Here is a 19,527-nt window from a genome sequence, read left to right as displayed (position 1 = left end):
AGAAGTTAGGATCTGAGAGGGGAAGACAAGATCTATCAATCATTCTGATATGTGAACCTTGGTCAAATTCTGTATCCTGACAAGTACATATAAAAATGAAAATACCATAATTTTTATTTTATTTAGATGAACAGGATATTGTTCCTGATTTGCAAGCAGTGGAAAAAATAGATAAACCTGTGTAAGTATGAGAAAACTTATCAAACTATTAATGTATATTAATGATATAGATAAATGTAACAAATTAAGAGATACTAAATACAAAGAAAAAGGCCTTTGTATTCTTAGAATATCATATTTATTATAGCTAGTCATCTCTAAAGAATTATGGTAGCACAATGGGAAATAGTCTATGTGTTTTTCCCATATCAGCCAACATAACTCTTTTCAATTTGAGAGATTTAAAAATGAGTGAGAATTTAAAAATAGTAAAGTATGAATGTGAAGAAATTTAACCTAGTTTAAATACACAGTAGAACATGTATACTATGTGAGATATATTTAGGTCATTATCAAACAGTAGCAATAATGGAACTTTTTAATAATATTCTTTAATCTGATCGATTATATAGCAAATTTTAACTTTCATCTTGGAAAATATTTTCATACTTGGCTCTTATCAAATTGCTATCAATAAACTGACTATTTTAAATAAAAACAAGGTCTTATGTCAGAGTTGTAGGCTAATATTTTATAATATAGTAAGCAAATTTATTAATTTTCCAGGTTTCCTGGTGTTTTAGACAACATCTGTGGAAATAAAATGCACTCCAAAAGGGCATGTTGGACACCTGTAACAAATATTAATTTGTGTAATAAACAAAGAGCAAATACTTCATCAGGAGACATGCTTAATCAAGGTGAGACAGTTTTCTCTGCATTTAATAGTAGGACAAGGGAATATTCATTTCTTGAGATGTCTAAAAAATATCATAGGCTTTTATAAATTTTATATATTATCAGTTTATTTAATTTAATAAGGATTAATTTCTTATTTTCCTGCTAGATACTGTTACCAATAAAAAATGTACTAAACAAAAATCATCCTCTTCAATATCTGATGATAATTCTGAGGAAATAGGAAAGTTGCAATATGAGAAAGAAATAATGCAGCATAACAAAACAGATAAAGCAGAAGAAGAAGTTTGCAAAGGAAACAATCAACAACTAAGTCATCCTGAACATTCGGAGCAGAAAAACATGGAAAGTACCAAGCAGAGTGATTGGCATGTTGAATCTGATACTACTTTTAAATCAGTTCTCCTAAATAAAAGAGTTGAAGAATCTCTGATCTATAGTCAGAAATGTATATTATCAAAAGATATGAATACTGCTATTTGTGATAAAAGCCCTTCTCCTAGAAAAAATGCAAAAAGTCCTAGAAAATCAGGGAAAAGGTTGACATCTGAACTTAAATCCTGGGATTTGAAACCAAAAAAAACGGTGAGCTTCCAGTGTTTTTTATCTCTATACCAATAATATGCCTACTGAATAACATAAGAAAGTGAGTGAACCTTGACTGCTGCAAATTTGACATCTGTAATACCTTGTTCTTTGATTCAAGCTTAGAGTCTTGGAACGAGTGGCTCCTTAGCTCTTCACCACCTCTCCCTGGTCTCTGTCCTGATGGAACTATCCACCCTCTGGTATGGAGCTAGCATGTAAATAAATAGGTATATTAATGAACCGTATGGTTCTTTGTCTCCTCTGGTGGGGTGTCTCCCACTTGTCCTTAGATTCTTTTGAGCATTCCTATTGAACTGTCTGAGCCTCTTGTATGTGTTTACTTTCTTTTTAATACATGGTAATTTGTGTGTGTTTCCCTGTTTTAACCTATAAGAATGTAAAAACTATCCTATTCATCATTTGTTTTCCTGCATGGCCTCACACAGCTTTGCACATAGTTGCATCTGAAACATTTCTTGGATTATTGGGCAAAGTTTGACGGGGTTTTTCAAGAAAGTATGTAAGTGAGATGGAGGAGACTATCTTCTGTAAGTGTTGGTCATCCCTATTGGAGCCTCTACTTCTTCAAATTAATTTGTAGAACGTCTCCAGGACAGTTTTGTTTTGCTAGTCTACGCCATACTTTGAGACTGAAAGTTTGCTTTTAGTTGTAGTTGTCATAAATCTTTTTTCTGGTCATTGCTGTCAAGAAGCAGATAAAGAAAACTTTTTAATCAGAATATACTTTCACTGCTAATCAATCTGCTTTTCACTACTTCTTAGAGGACCCAGGTTTTGTAGGCTCTTATTTTCATTTTTCTTCCAGTGTAGTATTAATAACTGGGAAGCCATATTTCTAGAGTCAGTGTAAAATGTTCATATATTGGAGCATCTCAGTGTACAAAATACATATTTAATAGGTAATTTGCAATGGTTTCTAATTAGACATTATTTCATTTGTCTTGACCAGTCTACCTTTTTGTTTTTGACATGCAGTTCCCTTTCTGTGCCTAATTTGGCTTTCTTTAACTAAGCCCTTTTGTGTCACTTTTTCTTGGATCTTAGTATGCTGTTCTTTCTAGTCTTAGCTGCTCTTTAGTCCCTTCAGACCCAGAGGAAGTAAGGGTTTTTTGTTGTTGTTGTTTGAATGATGATCTGTCCTTCAATTTTAATTTTAAACTGTTTTCTTAGGAGTTTAGAGTCATTCCACAGAATTTCCCTGTGCTAGTCATTCTTTTTGCCTACAAGCACAGAAACTTGATCATCATCAATTCTAACCTGGTCCCTGACATTTTGAAAACCTCCTATTTTCAGAAGTTCTCTTCAACCTTTCAATTATCTTTCAATTACAGTTTCAAGTGTACAGGTAAACAGAGTTCCCATATGCCCCTTCACCCCATGGTTTCCCCTGTGATTAATATCTTACATTAGTGTGATACATTGGTTACATATGATGAACCAGTACTCTGATACACTGTTATTAACTAAAGGCCATGGTTTACTAGAGTTCACTTTCTGTGTTGTATATTCTGTTTTGATGGTTGTATAGCAACATGTATCCACAATTACAGTGTCATAAATAATAGCTTCAGTGCCCTAAAATTTTCCTGTGCTCCATCTGTCTCTCTTCCTTCCCTCCCCAATCAAATTCCTGGCAATCACTGATCTTTTTACTGTCTCCATAGTTTTGCCTTTTCAAGAATGCCATATAGTTGGAATCATACAGTAGGTAGTTTTTTCAGATTGGCTTCTTCCACATAGCAATATGCATCGAAGTTCCCACAGTGTCTTTTCATGGCTTGACAGCTCATTTTTGTTACTACTGAGTAATAATACTCCATTGTGTAGACATACCACAGTTTATCTGTTTACCAACTGAAGGGCATCTTGATTGCTTCCACAATTTGGCAATTATGAATTAGGCTCCTATAAACATTGGTGTGCACATTTTGTGTGGACATAAGCTTTCAACTCATTTGGGAAAATACCAAGAAACATGATTGTTAGATCAGGTAGTAAAAATATGTTTAGTTTTGTAAGAAACGGCCTGTCTTCCAAAAGTGGAAAGACAGCTGTAGTACTTTTGCACTCCAGCAGCAACAAGTGAGAAAGTTCTGCTGACCTACATTCTTGACAGCAGTGGGCGTTGTCAGTGTTTTGGATTTTAGCCATTCTTATGGGTGCTCAGTGGTATCTCATTCTTGTTTTAATCTCCAGTTTCCTAATGACATATGCTGAGTATTTCTCGTATTTTCTGTATATTTGCTTTGGTGAGTTACCTATTCAGATCTTTTGCCCATTTTTAAATTGGGTTATTTTCTTACTGTTGAGTTTTTTTTTTTTTTTTTTTTTTTTTTTTTATTATTGAAGGGTAGTTGACAACAGTATTGCATTACATTAGTTTCAGGTGTACAACACAGTGATTCAACATTTATATACATGATAATTCTAGGTACCAGGTATCACCATACCAGGTTGTTACAATATTTTGACTATATTCCTTATGCTATACATTACATCCCGGTTACTTATTTATTTTACAATTGGAAGTGTGTTTATATATATATATATGTATATATATATTTTGTGAGGGCATCTCTCATATTTATTGATCAAATAGTTGTTAACCACAATAAATTTCTGTATAGGGGGGTCAATACTCAATGCACAATCATTAATCCACCCCAAGCCTAATTTTCGTCAGTCTCCAATCTTCTGATGCATAACGTTACTGTTGAGTTTTAACAGTTCTTTGTATATTTTAAATGAAGTCCTTTATCAGATACGTATTTTACAAATATTTTCTCCCAATCTTTGGTTTGTCTTTTTGTTCTCTGAATAGAGCCAAAGTTTCCAATTTTAGTAAAGTCCTATTTAACATTTCTTTTCTTTAATGGATTGTGATTCTGGTGTGGTACATAAAGAGGCATTGCCAAACCCAAGGTCTTCTAGATTCTCTCCTGTGTTGTCTTCTAGGACTTCCATAGTCTGCATTTTACATTTAGGTCTGTGATCCATTTTGAGTTAATTTTTGTGAAGGGTGTAAGGTCTGTGTTTAGATTCAGTTTTTTAGCATGTGGATGTCCAGTTATTCCAACACTATTTGTTGGAAAGTCTGTCCTCCATTGAATTGCCTTTGTCCTTTGTCAGATATAAGTGACTATATTCGTGTGAGCCTATTTCTGGGCTCTCTCTTTTGTTCCATTCTGTTTGTCTATTCTTTCACCAGTAGCACACTATATTGGTTATTGTATCTTTTTAGAAAGTCTTAAAGCAGGGTAGTGTCAGTCCTCCAACTTTGTTCTCCTTCAGTATTGTGTTGACTACTGGGTGTCTTGTTTTCAGAATTTATCTTGTTTTCCCACATTTAGAATCAGTCTGCTGATAACCACAAAATAATGTGCTGGAATTTTAAATGGAATTACATTGACTCTATAAACCAAGTTGGGAAAAACTGACATCTTGGCAATATTTGATTTTCCTATTCATGAACATGAAATCTACATTTACTTAGATAGTCTTTGATTTTTTTTCATCAGAGTCTTGTGGTTTTTTCCTTATATAGATCTTTACATGTTTTTAGATATTTGTTAGATTTACACCTAAGTATTTCATTTTTGATGGTACTAAAGTAAATGAAATGTAATTTCAAATTTAAGTTGTTCATTACTGGTTTATAAGAAAGCCATTGACTTTTATATATTAACCTCATATCCTTCAACCATGCTATAATTGCTTTTCAGCTCCAGTCCAGAAGTATTTATGTTGATTCTTTGAGATTTTCTACATAGACAATAATGTCATCTGTGAACTAAGACAGTTTTATTTCTTCCTTCCCAATCTGTATGCCTTTTATTTCCTTTTCTTAACTGCATTAGTGGTGGTGAAAGAAGACATTCTTTACTTGTTTCTGATGTTAGTGGGAAAACATTTAGTTCTCTCTACTATGTATGATGTTAGCTGTAATTTTTTTTCATAGTTGTTCTTTATCAAATATCAATCCCCTTTTTTCCTAGTTTTCTGAGAGCTGTTATCATGAATGGGTATTGGATTTTACCAAATGCTTTTTGTGCATCTGTTAGTATGATAATATGATTTTTCTTCCTTAGCCTTAATTATGTTGATATTCAAATGTTGAATCAGCCTTGCATACCTGAAATAAATTCCACTTGGTTGTGATACATGACTCTTCATATATTGTTGGATTCGATTTGCTAATATTTTGTTGAGGATCTTTGTATCTGTGTTCATGAGAGATAATGGTTTATAGTTTTCCTTTCTTGTAATGTCTTTGATTTTGGTATTAGGATAATATTGGTTTCATAGAATGAGTTAGGATGTATTCCCTCTGCTTCTACTTTCTGGAGATTGTAGAAAATTAATATAAATCTTCCTTAAATGTTTGATAGATCTCAACAGTGAATCCATCTGTGCCTGGTGCTTTCTGTTGTGGAAGGTATTAATATTGATTCAATTTCTTTAATAGATAGAGGCCTATTCAGGTGATGTTTCTCCCTGAAGTTTGGTAGAATTTATCTTTCAAGGAATTGGTCCATTTAATCTGGGTTATCAAGTTGGTGGGTATAGAGTTGTTTAAAATATCCCTTTATTATGTCCATGTGATCAGTAGTGATAGCCTCTCTTTCATTTCTGAAATGAGTCGTCATCATTTCTATCTTTTTTTTTTTTTCTTAGTTAACCTGGGTAGAGGCTTGTCAATTTTATTGGTCTTTTCAAAGAACCAGCTTTTAGTTTCCTTCAACTTTTTATATGATTTTTTTAATACATGGACAGAAACTTTTCTTTTGATCTTTACAGAGCAGTCTGTATAGTTCTTTTTTCCAGGATTTGCCCTGAGTTATCTTACTGCCTAAAAAAATCAAACTTACTAAATAATTTCTGACCTCCTTTATTCAGCTTTGTAGTTATACATAGAACCAGATTTTTCTTAAATTTTCTTTGCAGGCTTCCTTTATTTTCCTTTGAAGTTAACTGGTTGCATTTTTAAGTAATTTAAAAATTGTTTCAGAGAGAAAAATCAAAAGGGAAAGGATTTGCTGATGCAGCAGATTCCTTGATAAGCCAAATCAATAAGAGATACAAACCAAAGGATGGCATAAAGTCTACAAGAAAATTAAAAGAGTCTTTGATTGACGGGTATGTTTTTAAATTTTAGATGTGAATATTTTTAGACAGATACAACTAAATTATTTTACACAGTTTTAAGAAAGTTAGTTTTAAACCTATGTTTAAATACTAATGTAGCTGTCCAGTTACTTATTTACTTTGATAAATAGTAGCTGTTTAAATCATACAGGAAGAGGACTAAATTTGAAATTAGTCATTTTAGTATCTGATTACATTTTACAAAATATCAAAAAATACCATATTGATACAGCATGCAATTTCAGAAATCTTTAGGATATAGATTCTAGGATTTTATTATTGAGCCTAGTGACAATATATTTAAATGTGTTGCTGAATGAAATATGAAATTTAAATGACCCAAAATGAGTTACTTAAAGTGTGTATTCCTTATTTGCAATCTTTCTGAAGGTTACTTCTTTTCTTACTACAAAATGTCTCTATGGGCTGCCAGGTGGTTAATTCATATTTATGTAGATTCTGGCATTACTAATGTGGTATGAAAAAATTGCTCTCATGGCAAAACCATTCATTTTATATTGCAGTGCCACCTCCTGCTGCCTGAATGATTCAACTTAACATTAAGTGTTGTTGCTATCTACTGTGAGTGAAGTTGCAAAAATATCAGACTAGTGCTGTCACATTTCAGTTATTTATGGCATATTGAATGTAGATTTGATAATGCAAATGTGCTTTATTTTAAATAAGATGGCTTTTATGAAAAAGATTCTACTGAGTTACTTAATTGCTTTTCTAATTTTGACAAAACATTTTTTATAGTGGTTTTTCAAACAAATCTGATCTACAGTTCAATAAGGTAGGTTTCATTTATTAACTACACCAAATGTATAGTAAAATTCTATATATTTGACTTGAACATTAAAATAGAATAGTAGCAAGATGGAATTAGACTTAATGTTTTCAGTATATTGATAAGTAGATTGAACAACTGATAAGTTCAGTGGCAAGTACTGAAAATATCCCTCTAATCTTCTGTTCTGCTTTTCAAAGAAAATGCTTCTTTTATGTATATGAGTGTGATATTTTTACTTTTTGGTACATGACTCAGTAGATCTTTAGCTCCATATTTTTTCTAGCTATTCCCATCTCTTCTGACAGTAAGATCGTTCTTAAATCCCTATTTTTACTAAAAACATTTACTATTCATCCAGGCTTAAAATATAAATTATCTCTTATTTATTCCTCAAAATTACTTTCTTCCCCTCTCCTGCCCATGCCAACTACTGTTTCCCTACTTTGAGTTCTAATTTCTAATCCCTGGTTTATTACAATAGTCTTTAAATAATTCTCTTTGCCTCTAGTATTTCTCTGTGCCAATCCACTCATTACATTCAATACCAGACACAGCTTCCATTATGTCATTCTCTTGTTAAAAATCCTTCTCTTGTCCCTGTAGCTAATAGAATTAAGTGTAGACTTAGGCAGGCTCCCGAGTCCCTTTAAAAGTCTGTTTTATTTCCCAACGTTACTTCCCTAGACATGTCTGGTTTAGCTGAAACATGATAACTTGATTCCCTGAAGTGTCTTTCCTAAGTGTTCATTCTCTTTTCCTTTCCCCTTTTGAAAGAACTTCGAACTGAATCAGCAGGCTCTCTCACCCTCTTTTCAGATTGTCAAGACCTTATTCCTCCTTGCAAGCCTTGCTTCAGCATTTGTCTTTTTTATGAAAACTCTCCAAAGTACCCTAGCTCAAAATCCAAATGGGCAAGAATTCTGAATCTGCACAATAATTTCTTTGTGCCTTTTTTATTTTATTCACTGTTGAAGTTCTTTTTTTCTGTTTTTTACTAGAGTGTAACTGTTTAGAATAATCTTTATATCCTGTATAACAACTTTGCTCACTTCTCTAGCCTCTTTAATATCTTTGCTCATTTTTGTATCTTCTGTAATACCTAGCACACACTGCCATGCAAAATATGAACAAATGTAATTAAACACTGGTAAAAATCATTGGAAAGGATAAGTCAGTTAACTGATCAGAAGAGAATTATATTGAGGAACAAACTTTTTGGAATGATACAAACAATTCTATACATAATAGCCAAAAGAAATAATAAAATTGAAGACAAATCACAACTAAAATGAATATTTTAGTTTTTATTTTCCCCCTTACTAGATATTACATTAGATTTCTCATTATTTCTGAGCAATAATCAATCAGTAATATTATTTATATACTTAATTATAGTTAAATTACTTTAATAAAACACAATTATTCACCTACTATATTAAAATTGTATCTAACTTCTTTTCTGCCCTAACTGCTTTTTGATGGGGTTGAATATAATTTGATCAGTAGCCTATAGGAATAATCTTACATATAACTAGTTGACTCATAGAATTTTTACTCTTTCACATGAAATTTTACATAAACCTTAGCCTCTCCCAAAGTTTTTCTATTTAAGAGTTTAAAGCAAGTGAGAGTCCACCCCTCAAAAATATGTCAGAGCATGTTTTATGATTCTAGAATCACCAAAATTCAGCTTGTGAGAAAATAATTTACCTCTGTAATGTCAGTAAACACTAAGGACATAAAAAGCTTGTGTTTTGTATTTGATTTATAATACTTTCTATTATGTTCTTAGTTAATACTTAAGCCTTCAATATTTAAAAAAGTGTGGATGTTTAATACTTCTTTTCAGTTTACATTAAGGAAACTATTATAAATGTACAATTTATATCAGTGGAAATATAACTCAGAAAATATATGAAAATTTAATTGTGTATGTTGTTTGCCAAGTATAGTAAATAAACAAGTTTGAATGGTTTAATGTAGACTTCTTTTGTATTTAGGAGAAGGTTCAGATAAAAAGTTACAGAAAACTGAAGACTACTTTTGTTAACGTTACTTCTAAATGCCCATTGTAAGTAGTTTTTCATAAATTGTAGTTTTCTTCACATTTGAAGAAAATTTATTTATTGTATAATGGTATTATTTTTTTTCATTTTTACAGGAATGATGTTTACAATTTTAATTTGAATGGAGCTGACGAGCCTGTTATAAAACTTGGAGTAAGCCAGAAATCAGTACTTATTTTGTATTCAGTGCTTTGTATTTACCGTACAGTTACTTATTGTGTATTTTTTTATTTCCATCCTCTTACAGATACACTTTAAAACATCTTAAAATATATTTTTAACTATTTAAAAATTTATTTGGTACCAACCTAGGTATACTTAGTTGCCTTTCAAATCCCCTGGACTGAACAAAAGAAAAATGAGTAATTGAGGCATGGGGGGAGTAAATCACTTTCCTTATTGATGCAACAAATTTAAAACAGTTTTGTTTCTAGTATATTTTTTATTATTAGCTTTCTTCTTAAATGTACAGATATTTTTGTAAGCTTAATTTTATTGTCACACCCTAATGATCTAATGATTATATAAAAAGACAGGAACTAGATTTTGTATGTTTCATTTTTGATTCCCTTACTTTAACACTAAGAGAAAATTTTTCATGCTTCTTCACAATACAGATCCAAGAATTTCAAGCTACAGCTACAGAAGCCTGTGTGGACAATTCAATAAAACTGTAGGTGTTTTTATTATGATTAGATAGACCAGACTAAAATACATGTAACGGTTCTTTTTCTTAAATGCTTTCTCCCAGTTTGAGTTTTTAACGTATGAAAAGAGTGAAGAAAATTATCATTGTCCTGATTACTTACTTCCATGATGATTTTATTATTTCAGCATTTCTAAAATTAATATTCAGATAAAGCTGAAAGGACTGTTCTCTTTCATCTATATTAACCCTGTTATTTTATAATTAACTGAGGTCAGAGAGGATAAGTGACTTGACCAGAATTATGTAGTGAACTAGTAAAAGAGTAAAGGCTGAAAACTCAGGTCTAACTGTCCAATGCATGCTACCTTAAGAAAACAAGTAATTAAAATTAATGCCTATTTTTGTTTAAGGGTAGGCTTAAGGAATCATGATGAACTTGAACCATCTTTCAAAACAAAAAATAAAAGAGTAAGTTGTAATATCCTAATGTGTCTATTAAAAACAGTATTTCTTTTAATAATTTTCCAATGCTGAAGATTGCCTCAGAACTGGAAAGCAAAAATATTTGGATATTTTTTTTTCCTCTCTGAGATTATCCAAATTCCCATTGTAACTTTTATTTTGGTCTCTGAGCTATTTATAATCGTCTAGTAATAGAAGATAACTTGAGTTACTTTGATGGTATGAAGTTATAGCTCTGTGGAAGTAAGCTGTTTTGATTTAACTTTTCATTAACCATACCAACAACAAAATACAAATCTTGATCTTTGATCTGGATTTCTGAGTGACTTTCTTGGATAGGCCCTTAATGCCTGGTAGATTAGTAATGCTAAAAAATGGAAGTTAGTTTTTCTGGTTTTTTTGTTGTTTGTTTTTTGGCTTATCTTACCTAGAGTGACATATAATGCCTGGTAGATTAGTAATGCTAAAAAATGGAAGTTAGTTTTTCTGTTTTTTTTGTTGTTTGTTTTTTGGCTTATCTTACCTAGAGTTACATATATAATATGACAGTTTTCTTCATCTATTACAAGGATTCTTTTTTTTTAAATAGAGTGTAACAAATCATGAAAAGAAAAATGTCCTTAGTGATTCTGACACAGAGTGCAGATATGATGACAGCAAGACTGATATTAGCTGGCTAAGAGAACCGAAATCAAAACCACAGCTGATAGACTACAGCAGAAATAAAAATGTGAAGAAACATAAAATTGGGAAATCAAGTAAGAAATCACTTTTTAAAGAAACACTGCCAATGATTTTATTTAGCTAACTATTGTGAATAATGTATTATTTAGCTAACTATTGTGAATAATGTATTATTTAGCTAACTATTGTGAATAATGTATTAGGTATTCATGAACCAAACACCCTAAACAAAACAAAATCAAAGCTTGGACATCCATCCCTGCCACATTCAGCACACAAAGTTTTTAGGAATTCACAGAGCTGCAATAAAAACATACTGAAAGGAAAACAATTTTATTGCCAAAATATTTTTGCCTAAATCTTCCACAAAATGTTTTCCCAGCATATGGCTTGTGCTTTCTCTAGTGAATCTCTTAAAGTAGTTGGATAAGAATTTGAGGTATAGGTTTTGGAGAGTCCCACTTCTCAGGCTTCAGAGAATGCTTAGAAAGTTGAAGTTGTGCTTGAAAGGCAAAAAAGGGAATAGGGACTAAAGCTACCCTCAGGGATATGGAGACTTCTTAGAAACATAAATGATGGGTAAAAAATAAATCAAATCATAGAACATTACTTACAATACTACTTTATAAAGGTGATTATATTGTTTGGGAGTACATTTCTGTGAAGCAGAACTTATTTAAAGTCAAGTAAATGAGAAACAGCTCTCAGGTCAGTGATGACCTTTCAGCAGAGGGGAGATGGAGAGTCCTACAGGTGTATGCCTGAGTAGATTCATCATTACTCCTAATCTTGTTCTTAAATTGAACGGCAGGTTCATGAGTGTTAACTTTATGTTACATAGTCTCTTGTATGTTTAAAAAGTTTAAAAAGTTTTATAATATGAAGGAGAAAGGAAACTGGTAATTCGTATCATACCAAATGCTATACAGTGAAAAGTAATTAATGTCAGTTTAGCCTCAAATCATCTTGAAATTTCAACTTTTGAATGCATTTAAAGATGTATTCTTGTTATGATTTTAACTTACATGCAGAAATATTCTAATAAATTTTAATGCCACTTGTTCTCTATTTGAAAATTTTGACCTCATTTTCTTGATTGCAGGACCATCTTTGGAAAAGGGACAACCAAGATCTAAATCGGTAATGCCAAGAAGTTTGTGTTCAAACTTACCTTTAAAAATTATTTTTTACCTTGTTATGTAAAAAAATTCATTTGTCATCTCATAGTTTTATCCTTGTTTATCAGTCAATTGTTCCCATAACTACTCCAAACTTGGCAGGCTTGCTGCTGCCTCTTGAGTAATGTTGGCCTGTTTTGGGTTATTTCATTCTATGATTATAGGTATTTTCCATGTTTCTCTCTTTTTTTTTTCCTTTCTTTCAAATTATATTTCTCTGATACATATATCAGGCCTCTAAGAGCTTTAATGATAGGGATAAAACAGTGATAGAGAAGAAATTTGTAATGGAAAGATAAAATCTGGCCATTTAAAAAATATTAATCATAAATCTTTATTCCTATGTATCTCTTTTCACGGTGCCAATTTTATACCAAATAGCTTATATTTCTTGTATCTCAAATATTGATCTGATAATATTCAGAAATTTTTCTCCTAAAGGCTCCCAAAAGGAACATCACCAAAAAGGCAGATGAGATAGTTCCAGATGGGAGAACCAGACTTCCACGAAGAGTGGCAAAAACCAGAAAAAATTATAAAGATCTCTCCAATTCAGAATCAGAGAGTGAACAGGAATTTTCAAATTCATTTAAAGAGAAATTGCCAGTAAAGGTAAATAGATACAATTCATATTAAAAATTTCTCTAAGGCCTCTTAAAATACTAAATATAGAATATATTTTTAAAATATGTCAAAGTTGTCTTCTCACTTCTTTTTAAGATTAACCTTCTATATGAGAAAACTTACATAATTCTAAGAATTGGTCCTTAGGCAATATAATGTTAAAATTTGTATTAAGTTGGCATTAATGTTACAAAACAGATATTTGACTCTAGCAAAATTATTATCATGGTTACTGTCTTTGAATTAGAAAAGTACTTGATCTTTCCAAAATTAGGCTTCAAGAAACTACAGACTGTTGGAAATCTGAATCTCTCTTGACTATAAGCAAAAATACTGGATCTAAGGTTCTTCGAACCCATACACTGCCCACCACTGTCCATTGCTGACTTCTTCCTTCTGTCTCAGTGTTACAGACATAATATCCCTAGCAACCTGTGCTTGAAAGCTTTTTTAACAACAAAAAAGAATAGAGTGCTTACAAAGGTGCTATTCTGAGGACTTTATAGATTTAACTTCTTAAAATCTCATAAGTACTATAGATGACTAGCACTACTGTTGACATCTCATTTTACAAGTGAGAAAATTGAGGCTCAGAAAGATGAATGAACTTGCCCAAGGTCACACAAGCTAAAAGGTGGTAAAACAAAGGTTTGAACCCAAAGAGTCTGTCACTAATGATAGGTCTCTGACCATTATATTGTTCTGATTTGACATCATTAAACCTCCATCTCCCCTTGTTTGTGACCTTGTTATCTCTTACTTGGAAAAGTTTAAAGACTTCATACCTTATTTCCACATTTTCTGTTACTTCTTACTACTATAATTTACTATACGTACAAACAGGTCTTCCTAAGCCACCTCTCATCTTACCCCTCTTCAAAGAAAAACCCTGAAATTTGTCATACATTCAGACATTCAAAGCATCAAACTACCTTTCCCAGTTTATTTCCTCTCTTCCTCAGTATATACCCAGAGCTGTAACAGTCAAATAGAAAAACCTGTGGCTTCCAACCACGGCTTGTACTCTCTCCTCCCTTTGCTTGTGTCATCAGCCCTCCATAGTCCCACTCTGCCTTCCCTTGCCATCTTTTTACTAACTCTTGAGCAAGTCAGGTACCATGAAACCTAGAAACTCTGTTTTCCCTAAACTGGATGTGATCTTTGAACGCTTATAGCATTTTATTTGTATCTCTTATATTTATTATAGTCCATGTATTTTCCTATGAATTTGTCATATGCCTTCTAGTATATTAAAAAAGTCAGTACATGTTGAGGCCTCTTTTATGCCTGTATGTAATAATAGTTTTATGTGTACAAGTATATAAATTATTTGTATTTGAGTGTAATTTGAAAGTTATCAATACATTTAGGAGGAGAATATCCATTCCAGAAGCAAAACCAGGAAGTCGTCAAAGAAACAGCAGAATGCCTTCTCTGTCGAAACAAAAAAGGATATATTAAAAGAATGGAAAAACTCATCTCTACTAAAAGATACTATAAGAGATAATACCCTTGAGTTATCTCCTATATCCTTATCTGGGAGTCCATCATTTATAGAAGTAATGAGATGTCAGTATCATTTATCCCTTTATTCAATAATTTCTATTATAACTTTATATGAAAATATAATTTGAAGATTAATTTTGAGGGGTGTATTTAAGATTTTAGGTAGTCAAAACATCATTTTTAGACTAGGTTATGCTGGTAACTTGGTCTTTGCTAAATAGACTTGCTAAATTGACACTGAAGTTTCTTATATTAGGAAGCTAGTATGTATTTACAAAGTGCAGTGTGAAAGCTTGAATAAACATTTTAATTTGCTTTTATCTCAGAATACGTTTAGTAACATGAAAATAATGATGGGGATTTCTGTTTTTTTCTTTTTTACATTTCATTAACAAAAGTCTCCGAGGAATATCATGGTCATTCTGTGGAGCCATCATGGGTTAGCTTAATAAACAACTGAGGTTTTGCTTTTATTTTAAAATAATTAGCAAAGTTCTTACTCTTCGGAGCTTTTATAAGTGTAGAAACTGTAAGAACAAGCTTGTCTTTTTCAGTTCTTTTTAAGAATATTTTCAAGCATTTCTAAGTGTCCATCATTTCAGTTAAAATTTAAGGCTTAAATCAGTTAACATACACTTCCTCTAAAGTAGCTGTTTTGTTCTTTCTAGAGTGTTTTCATAATGCTCAAGACCACTGTCATCTCAGATAAGCAGATACTCAGAAGACAGATGTACATGCCCTGATTTGATCCGAAAACTGTCTATCTGAGAATTCATTATTCCAAGACTTATTACAGCCATGAATTTCCTCACCTATATATAAAGGACTTAGACCGGATGATTTCCCAAACCATTTCTAACCATAAAATTATGCTACTTTAATGCATAACAGTACTGGCTGTGTTGTCAAAGTACTCAAGATAATACTTAGGTTGACCATTATAAAGTGCAGCTCATACTACAGATGCTTTTGTTTGAAAAAAGTTCTTATTGGTTACATTTTAAATTAAGCCATTTATTTTCAAATTATAAAATACTTAAAATAAAACAAAATTCTATAAAATATTTTTTAAATATAAAATATTTAAACTATAACAAAATTTTAAATATAACTTGGTCTTGATTTATTAAAAATATATCCATTTCAAATACAGGTAAGATTTAAGGACTTGATGAATCATTCCTAGAATTTAAATTAATCATCCTATTTCTAAGACATCAATGATTAACACCTGCCATCTCTTTGTGTTTTGGGAGGCAATATAGGTAATGAGAAAATAACAGAAAGGGATTTTATTCCGGATTATGATGGTATATTGAAATCAATATCTCCTTACCCAAAAACTTCATCACCTGAGTCCTTAAAAAGTAAATACAGAGTTGGAGGCCCAATGAAGTCACTCAAAAAAAATGAAAAAAATTTACTGTGTGCAAGACAAAGTTGCTCACGATCATTCTTTTTGGTAAGAGTATGTATATTTTTTTTCGTTTATCAAATATCTCTGAAGGGGGTAAATCATTTGCCTCGAACCTTGCTAAAAATACATTGCTTGCATTCTTAAGGTTTTGGGTTTGGTCTGGGGATGAGAAGGAACCTGCTGACAAATAAGGTAACAGACCGCTAAGTAGCTATACTGGAGGAGGATGAGAAGTGAACCGCTCCATGGCAAGCATGTGGGTAGCAGTGAAAGGTCTGAGAGCGGAACAGCCGCTTCCCCAAAGGCACTATTTGCTTGTCTGCACCTCAAAACTACGTAGTTCATGTGCTGTACTTCAGAAGGTTCATTCCTGCAGTACAGGCGCATCTTTCAGACTTCACCACAGCTCGAGGTCTGTAACCTTTGGTCACTAAATCACAAGTTGACAAAGCAAACTGACAACAATGTAGTTGAAGATTTTAGGACTATAGCATTTGCTTTAGAGTTTTGTAAGGAACTTTAAAACTAGTAGGTAAATAGTATGAATATTAAGATTAACAAATTTAATGAAATACTGAAAAATTCCTCATTCATCCCCCTTTCATGTATTGTTATATGTACCATTTCTTCTTAATAAAACATGTAGCTATGCTCAAAAGTCTTCTAAAAAGACAGTAAAAATAGGAATTAATTATGGGTCAAAGTGAGTGAGGACAGCTAAAAGTGTGTGTCCATGAGGAGTTTTGTGTTTGGAGTTCTTTTTGTAAGTCATGGATAGTTTGGTCCAGTTTACAAACCTCATCCTACCTCCTCCCCCTTTTTCTTTTTTGGCTTGGGTTGTATAGGTGACTTACTTTGGAGAACGTTAAGGTAGTAATAAAGTTACAGAATTTATTGCCAGGCTAATATAGTTCACTATAGCTGGAAGAGTTCTGACAGAAGTACATTTAAATCCTGGCTCCACTATTTGATAGCTATGTAATAATTTACTTGGTAATGAATCCCTCTGCACCTCAGTTTTCTCATCTGTAAAATGGGGCTGTGGATAACTAAATAGGGTGATTATATCAGCATAATAGCTGACACATAGTAAATGCTAAGATATATTACTCTCTTGATATGTGCTAAATCTGTTTACAAAGATGGGATTAATGATAGTTCAGCACACCTGCAGCCAGTATCTAAAACCTCTGATACAACCAACCTTTTAGCCTCTCACTTTGAACTGAATGCTTTTATCTTTTTTAGGGTTTTATGGTCCTTTTGTTCTGTTTAATAAGTAGTCTTCACAGAGTGTATTCTTCAGACAAATCTTACATGTAACCTGTAATGTGGTAAGCAGATAAAATGGAACTATGCTGTTTAAAGCAGAAAGTCTAAATACTTAGTCTATTTAGCCTCCCTCCAGGATAGCCACCAAGGCACTTTTTGCAAGACTCAAATCTTACAGAGCAGTTTGCAAACCAGTATCCCACTAGACCATAATCCCATGATCTTTGCTAGGATTGCTTTGTCCTTAAAAATCTAAAAACTTTAGTAATCCCCATTTCATTCTTTGATGCCGCTGTGTGCTAGAATGGAATTTTAATTGTTACATAACATTCTGCTTCCTGTTGACTCTTAATTAGATATTGGAAGTTTTGTGAATTTCCTATTTTTTCTAATTTTTTATATTGCATTGTTTTTTTTGTAAGTTTGTGGAAGTTCTTAATATATTCCAGATATTAACTCTACATTCTTTTTCCAGGACATATTTTGTCTTTTCACTAAGTAGAAAACTTACATATGACAAGATATGACATAATGAGATTTACCAATTTTTTGTTCAAGAAATCCTTCTCTCAGATGTTATAAACATTTTTCTTGTAAAATTGTTAGTGCAACATCATACATGGGCCACCCTTCCATTCTCCATCATCTGTGATGCTAATTTGGTCCTAGCCTTGGCAACTATATGGGTCTGCTGTTAGGCAATGTTTTACTAACCAATCTGTCCCTGTTAACACCATGTTGCTTTAATTAGTATTGTTTACACTTACAGGGTGTTTCACTACCCCAATCCCATCTCATTCTTTGATTTCTCAATTCTCTTGGCCCTTTACTTCTCCATTATAAGTTTTGGAATTTGTTTCTCTAAGGGAGGAATTGCTATTTCCCAATATCAAGATTTCTCATCCACATATATTTCTACTTTCTGGTGCTATTTCCAACAAGCTGTGCCAAATGCCAAATCTTCTATAAAGAAAAGTAGACTTAGATTAATTCCTATATGTTTTACAGATTTTCTTTTTGCTCTATTAAAATTTTTGTTTCCTCAGTTTCTAATTTTTTGCTTTTGTATAAAAACACTATTGTTTTTTAGCTCTCCAACTTCTGACTAATTCTACCATAATCACTTGCCTAGATTCTCTTGGATTTTGAATATAGATTAACAAACTGTTATTCATGATAATTTTTGCATTTTCTTTTCCAGTCCTTATAGGTCCTGGTCTCTCTTATTGTTAAGGTGATTATGACTCTGAAGCAATGTTAGTTTTTGGTAGATACTTATTATCAAATTAATGTTTTGCTTTTGCCTTTTAATTGTGAACACATGTTGAATTTTAGCATTATTTCCTCAAAATTTAGGTAGTTTTGGTTTAACTCTTGTTTTTGGCTTTGAATAATGTTCTAACTTCCTTTGGGTTGCTATGTATCTTGCTCATTCATAGCCCAAGCCTTGCCAATTAAGAATAATTCTGTTGTGAGTAGAAAAAAATACAAATTCTATGGTATTTACACAAGAAACACAGAATTGCAACAGCTGTTGAGATGTAAGTAGTTGAGAAAAAGAATGTGGAAATTGAACCTACAAATACCAGTGAAAATCATATGCAAAGCAAAAAGAATATATAGATAGTAGTTTAACCATTAAACATTATTAAAATGATTCATATAAGAATCAGATTACTGGCTTTTAATTAAAATTTTATCATTTTTAAATTGCTGTTAACATGAAAATCTGATGTTTAAAGCAGGTAGGATGCTTTGATCCTAGAAAAGTTGGAATTTTAAAAATTAGAAATAGTAAGTTCTTAAATAGTGAGGATATAGCTGCTGAACCACTGGCTGACATGTTTATAGTTAGGACTTAGTGGTTTCACGATGATGAAGGAATCTGGTTGAGCTTTTTGCCATTATAAAAGTCCATTGATCCATCAACAGAAATATTTCAATAACCTGTAAAGTATGGAAAGTTGAGACAGAATTCCACAGCTTGGAGAGGGCTGGGATTTGACCTAGACCTAAATGGATGAGTGGGTCTTTACAGACTATGTGGAGAAAGAACAGTAACACAAGGGAAGTGGGTATGCATTTTCATTAAATCGGAAAAAGACTGATTTGACTGGAACAAAGAAAGCTGTGTATTGGAATAGTAAAACATAAATTTAGGTGAAAAAGATGTGGCTTGATACTGCTCGAAAGAAGAGTTCATATTTTCATTTTCTATAGCTCCCCATTTCCTAATTCAAAGAAATCAAAGTCCTATTAAGGAG

The 19,527-nt window shown here is 32.1% G+C and overlaps 1 protein-coding gene across 14 annotated transcripts in view; it reads left to right on the top strand.

Annotated features, from left to right (window-relative positions):
- Positions 1-19,527, top strand: part of SYCP2 (synaptonemal complex protein 2) — a 100,062-nt gene that overhangs the window by 30,707 nt on the left and 49,828 nt on the right. For 9 of the 14 annotated variants that reach the window (XR_008998044.1, XR_008998045.1, XM_036901837.2 and 6 more), the window contains 14 exons: positions 127-181; positions 727-860; positions 1,007-1,443; positions 6,476-6,603; positions 7,372-7,408; positions 9,406-9,476; positions 9,567-9,624; positions 10,089-10,144; positions 10,531-10,588; positions 11,172-11,340; positions 12,369-12,406; positions 12,886-13,056; positions 14,439-14,637; positions 15,831-16,036. Coding sequence is in view for 10 of the 14 variants with exons in the window: in XM_036901837.2 (XP_036757732.2) it covers positions 127-181; positions 727-860; positions 1,007-1,443; positions 6,476-6,603; positions 7,372-7,408; positions 9,406-9,476; positions 9,567-9,624; positions 10,089-10,144; positions 10,531-10,588; positions 11,172-11,340; positions 12,369-12,406; positions 12,886-13,056; positions 14,439-14,637; positions 15,831-16,036 (1,817 nt within the window). In the remaining 4 variants the exon portion in view is untranslated. Of the gene's footprint in view, positions 1-126; positions 182-726; positions 861-1,006; positions 1,444-5,855; positions 5,903-6,475; positions 6,604-7,371; positions 7,409-9,405; positions 9,477-9,566; positions 9,625-10,088; positions 10,145-10,530; positions 10,589-11,171; positions 11,341-12,368; positions 12,407-12,885; positions 13,057-14,438; positions 14,638-15,830; positions 16,037-19,527 lie in introns of those variants that run through there. The other 5 variants (XM_036901836.2, XM_036901839.2, XR_008998046.1 and 2 more) reach the window with 5 other exon arrangements.

This window comes from Manis pentadactyla, chromosome 5, assembly GCF_030020395.1.
Source record: "Manis pentadactyla isolate mManPen7 chromosome 5, mManPen7.hap1, whole genome shotgun sequence".
Taxonomy (NCBI): domain Eukaryota; kingdom Metazoa; phylum Chordata; class Mammalia; order Pholidota; family Manidae; genus Manis; species Manis pentadactyla.
The sequence above is the reverse complement of the archived record's forward strand: the minus strand, read 5'-3'. Positions and strand labels throughout refer to the sequence as shown.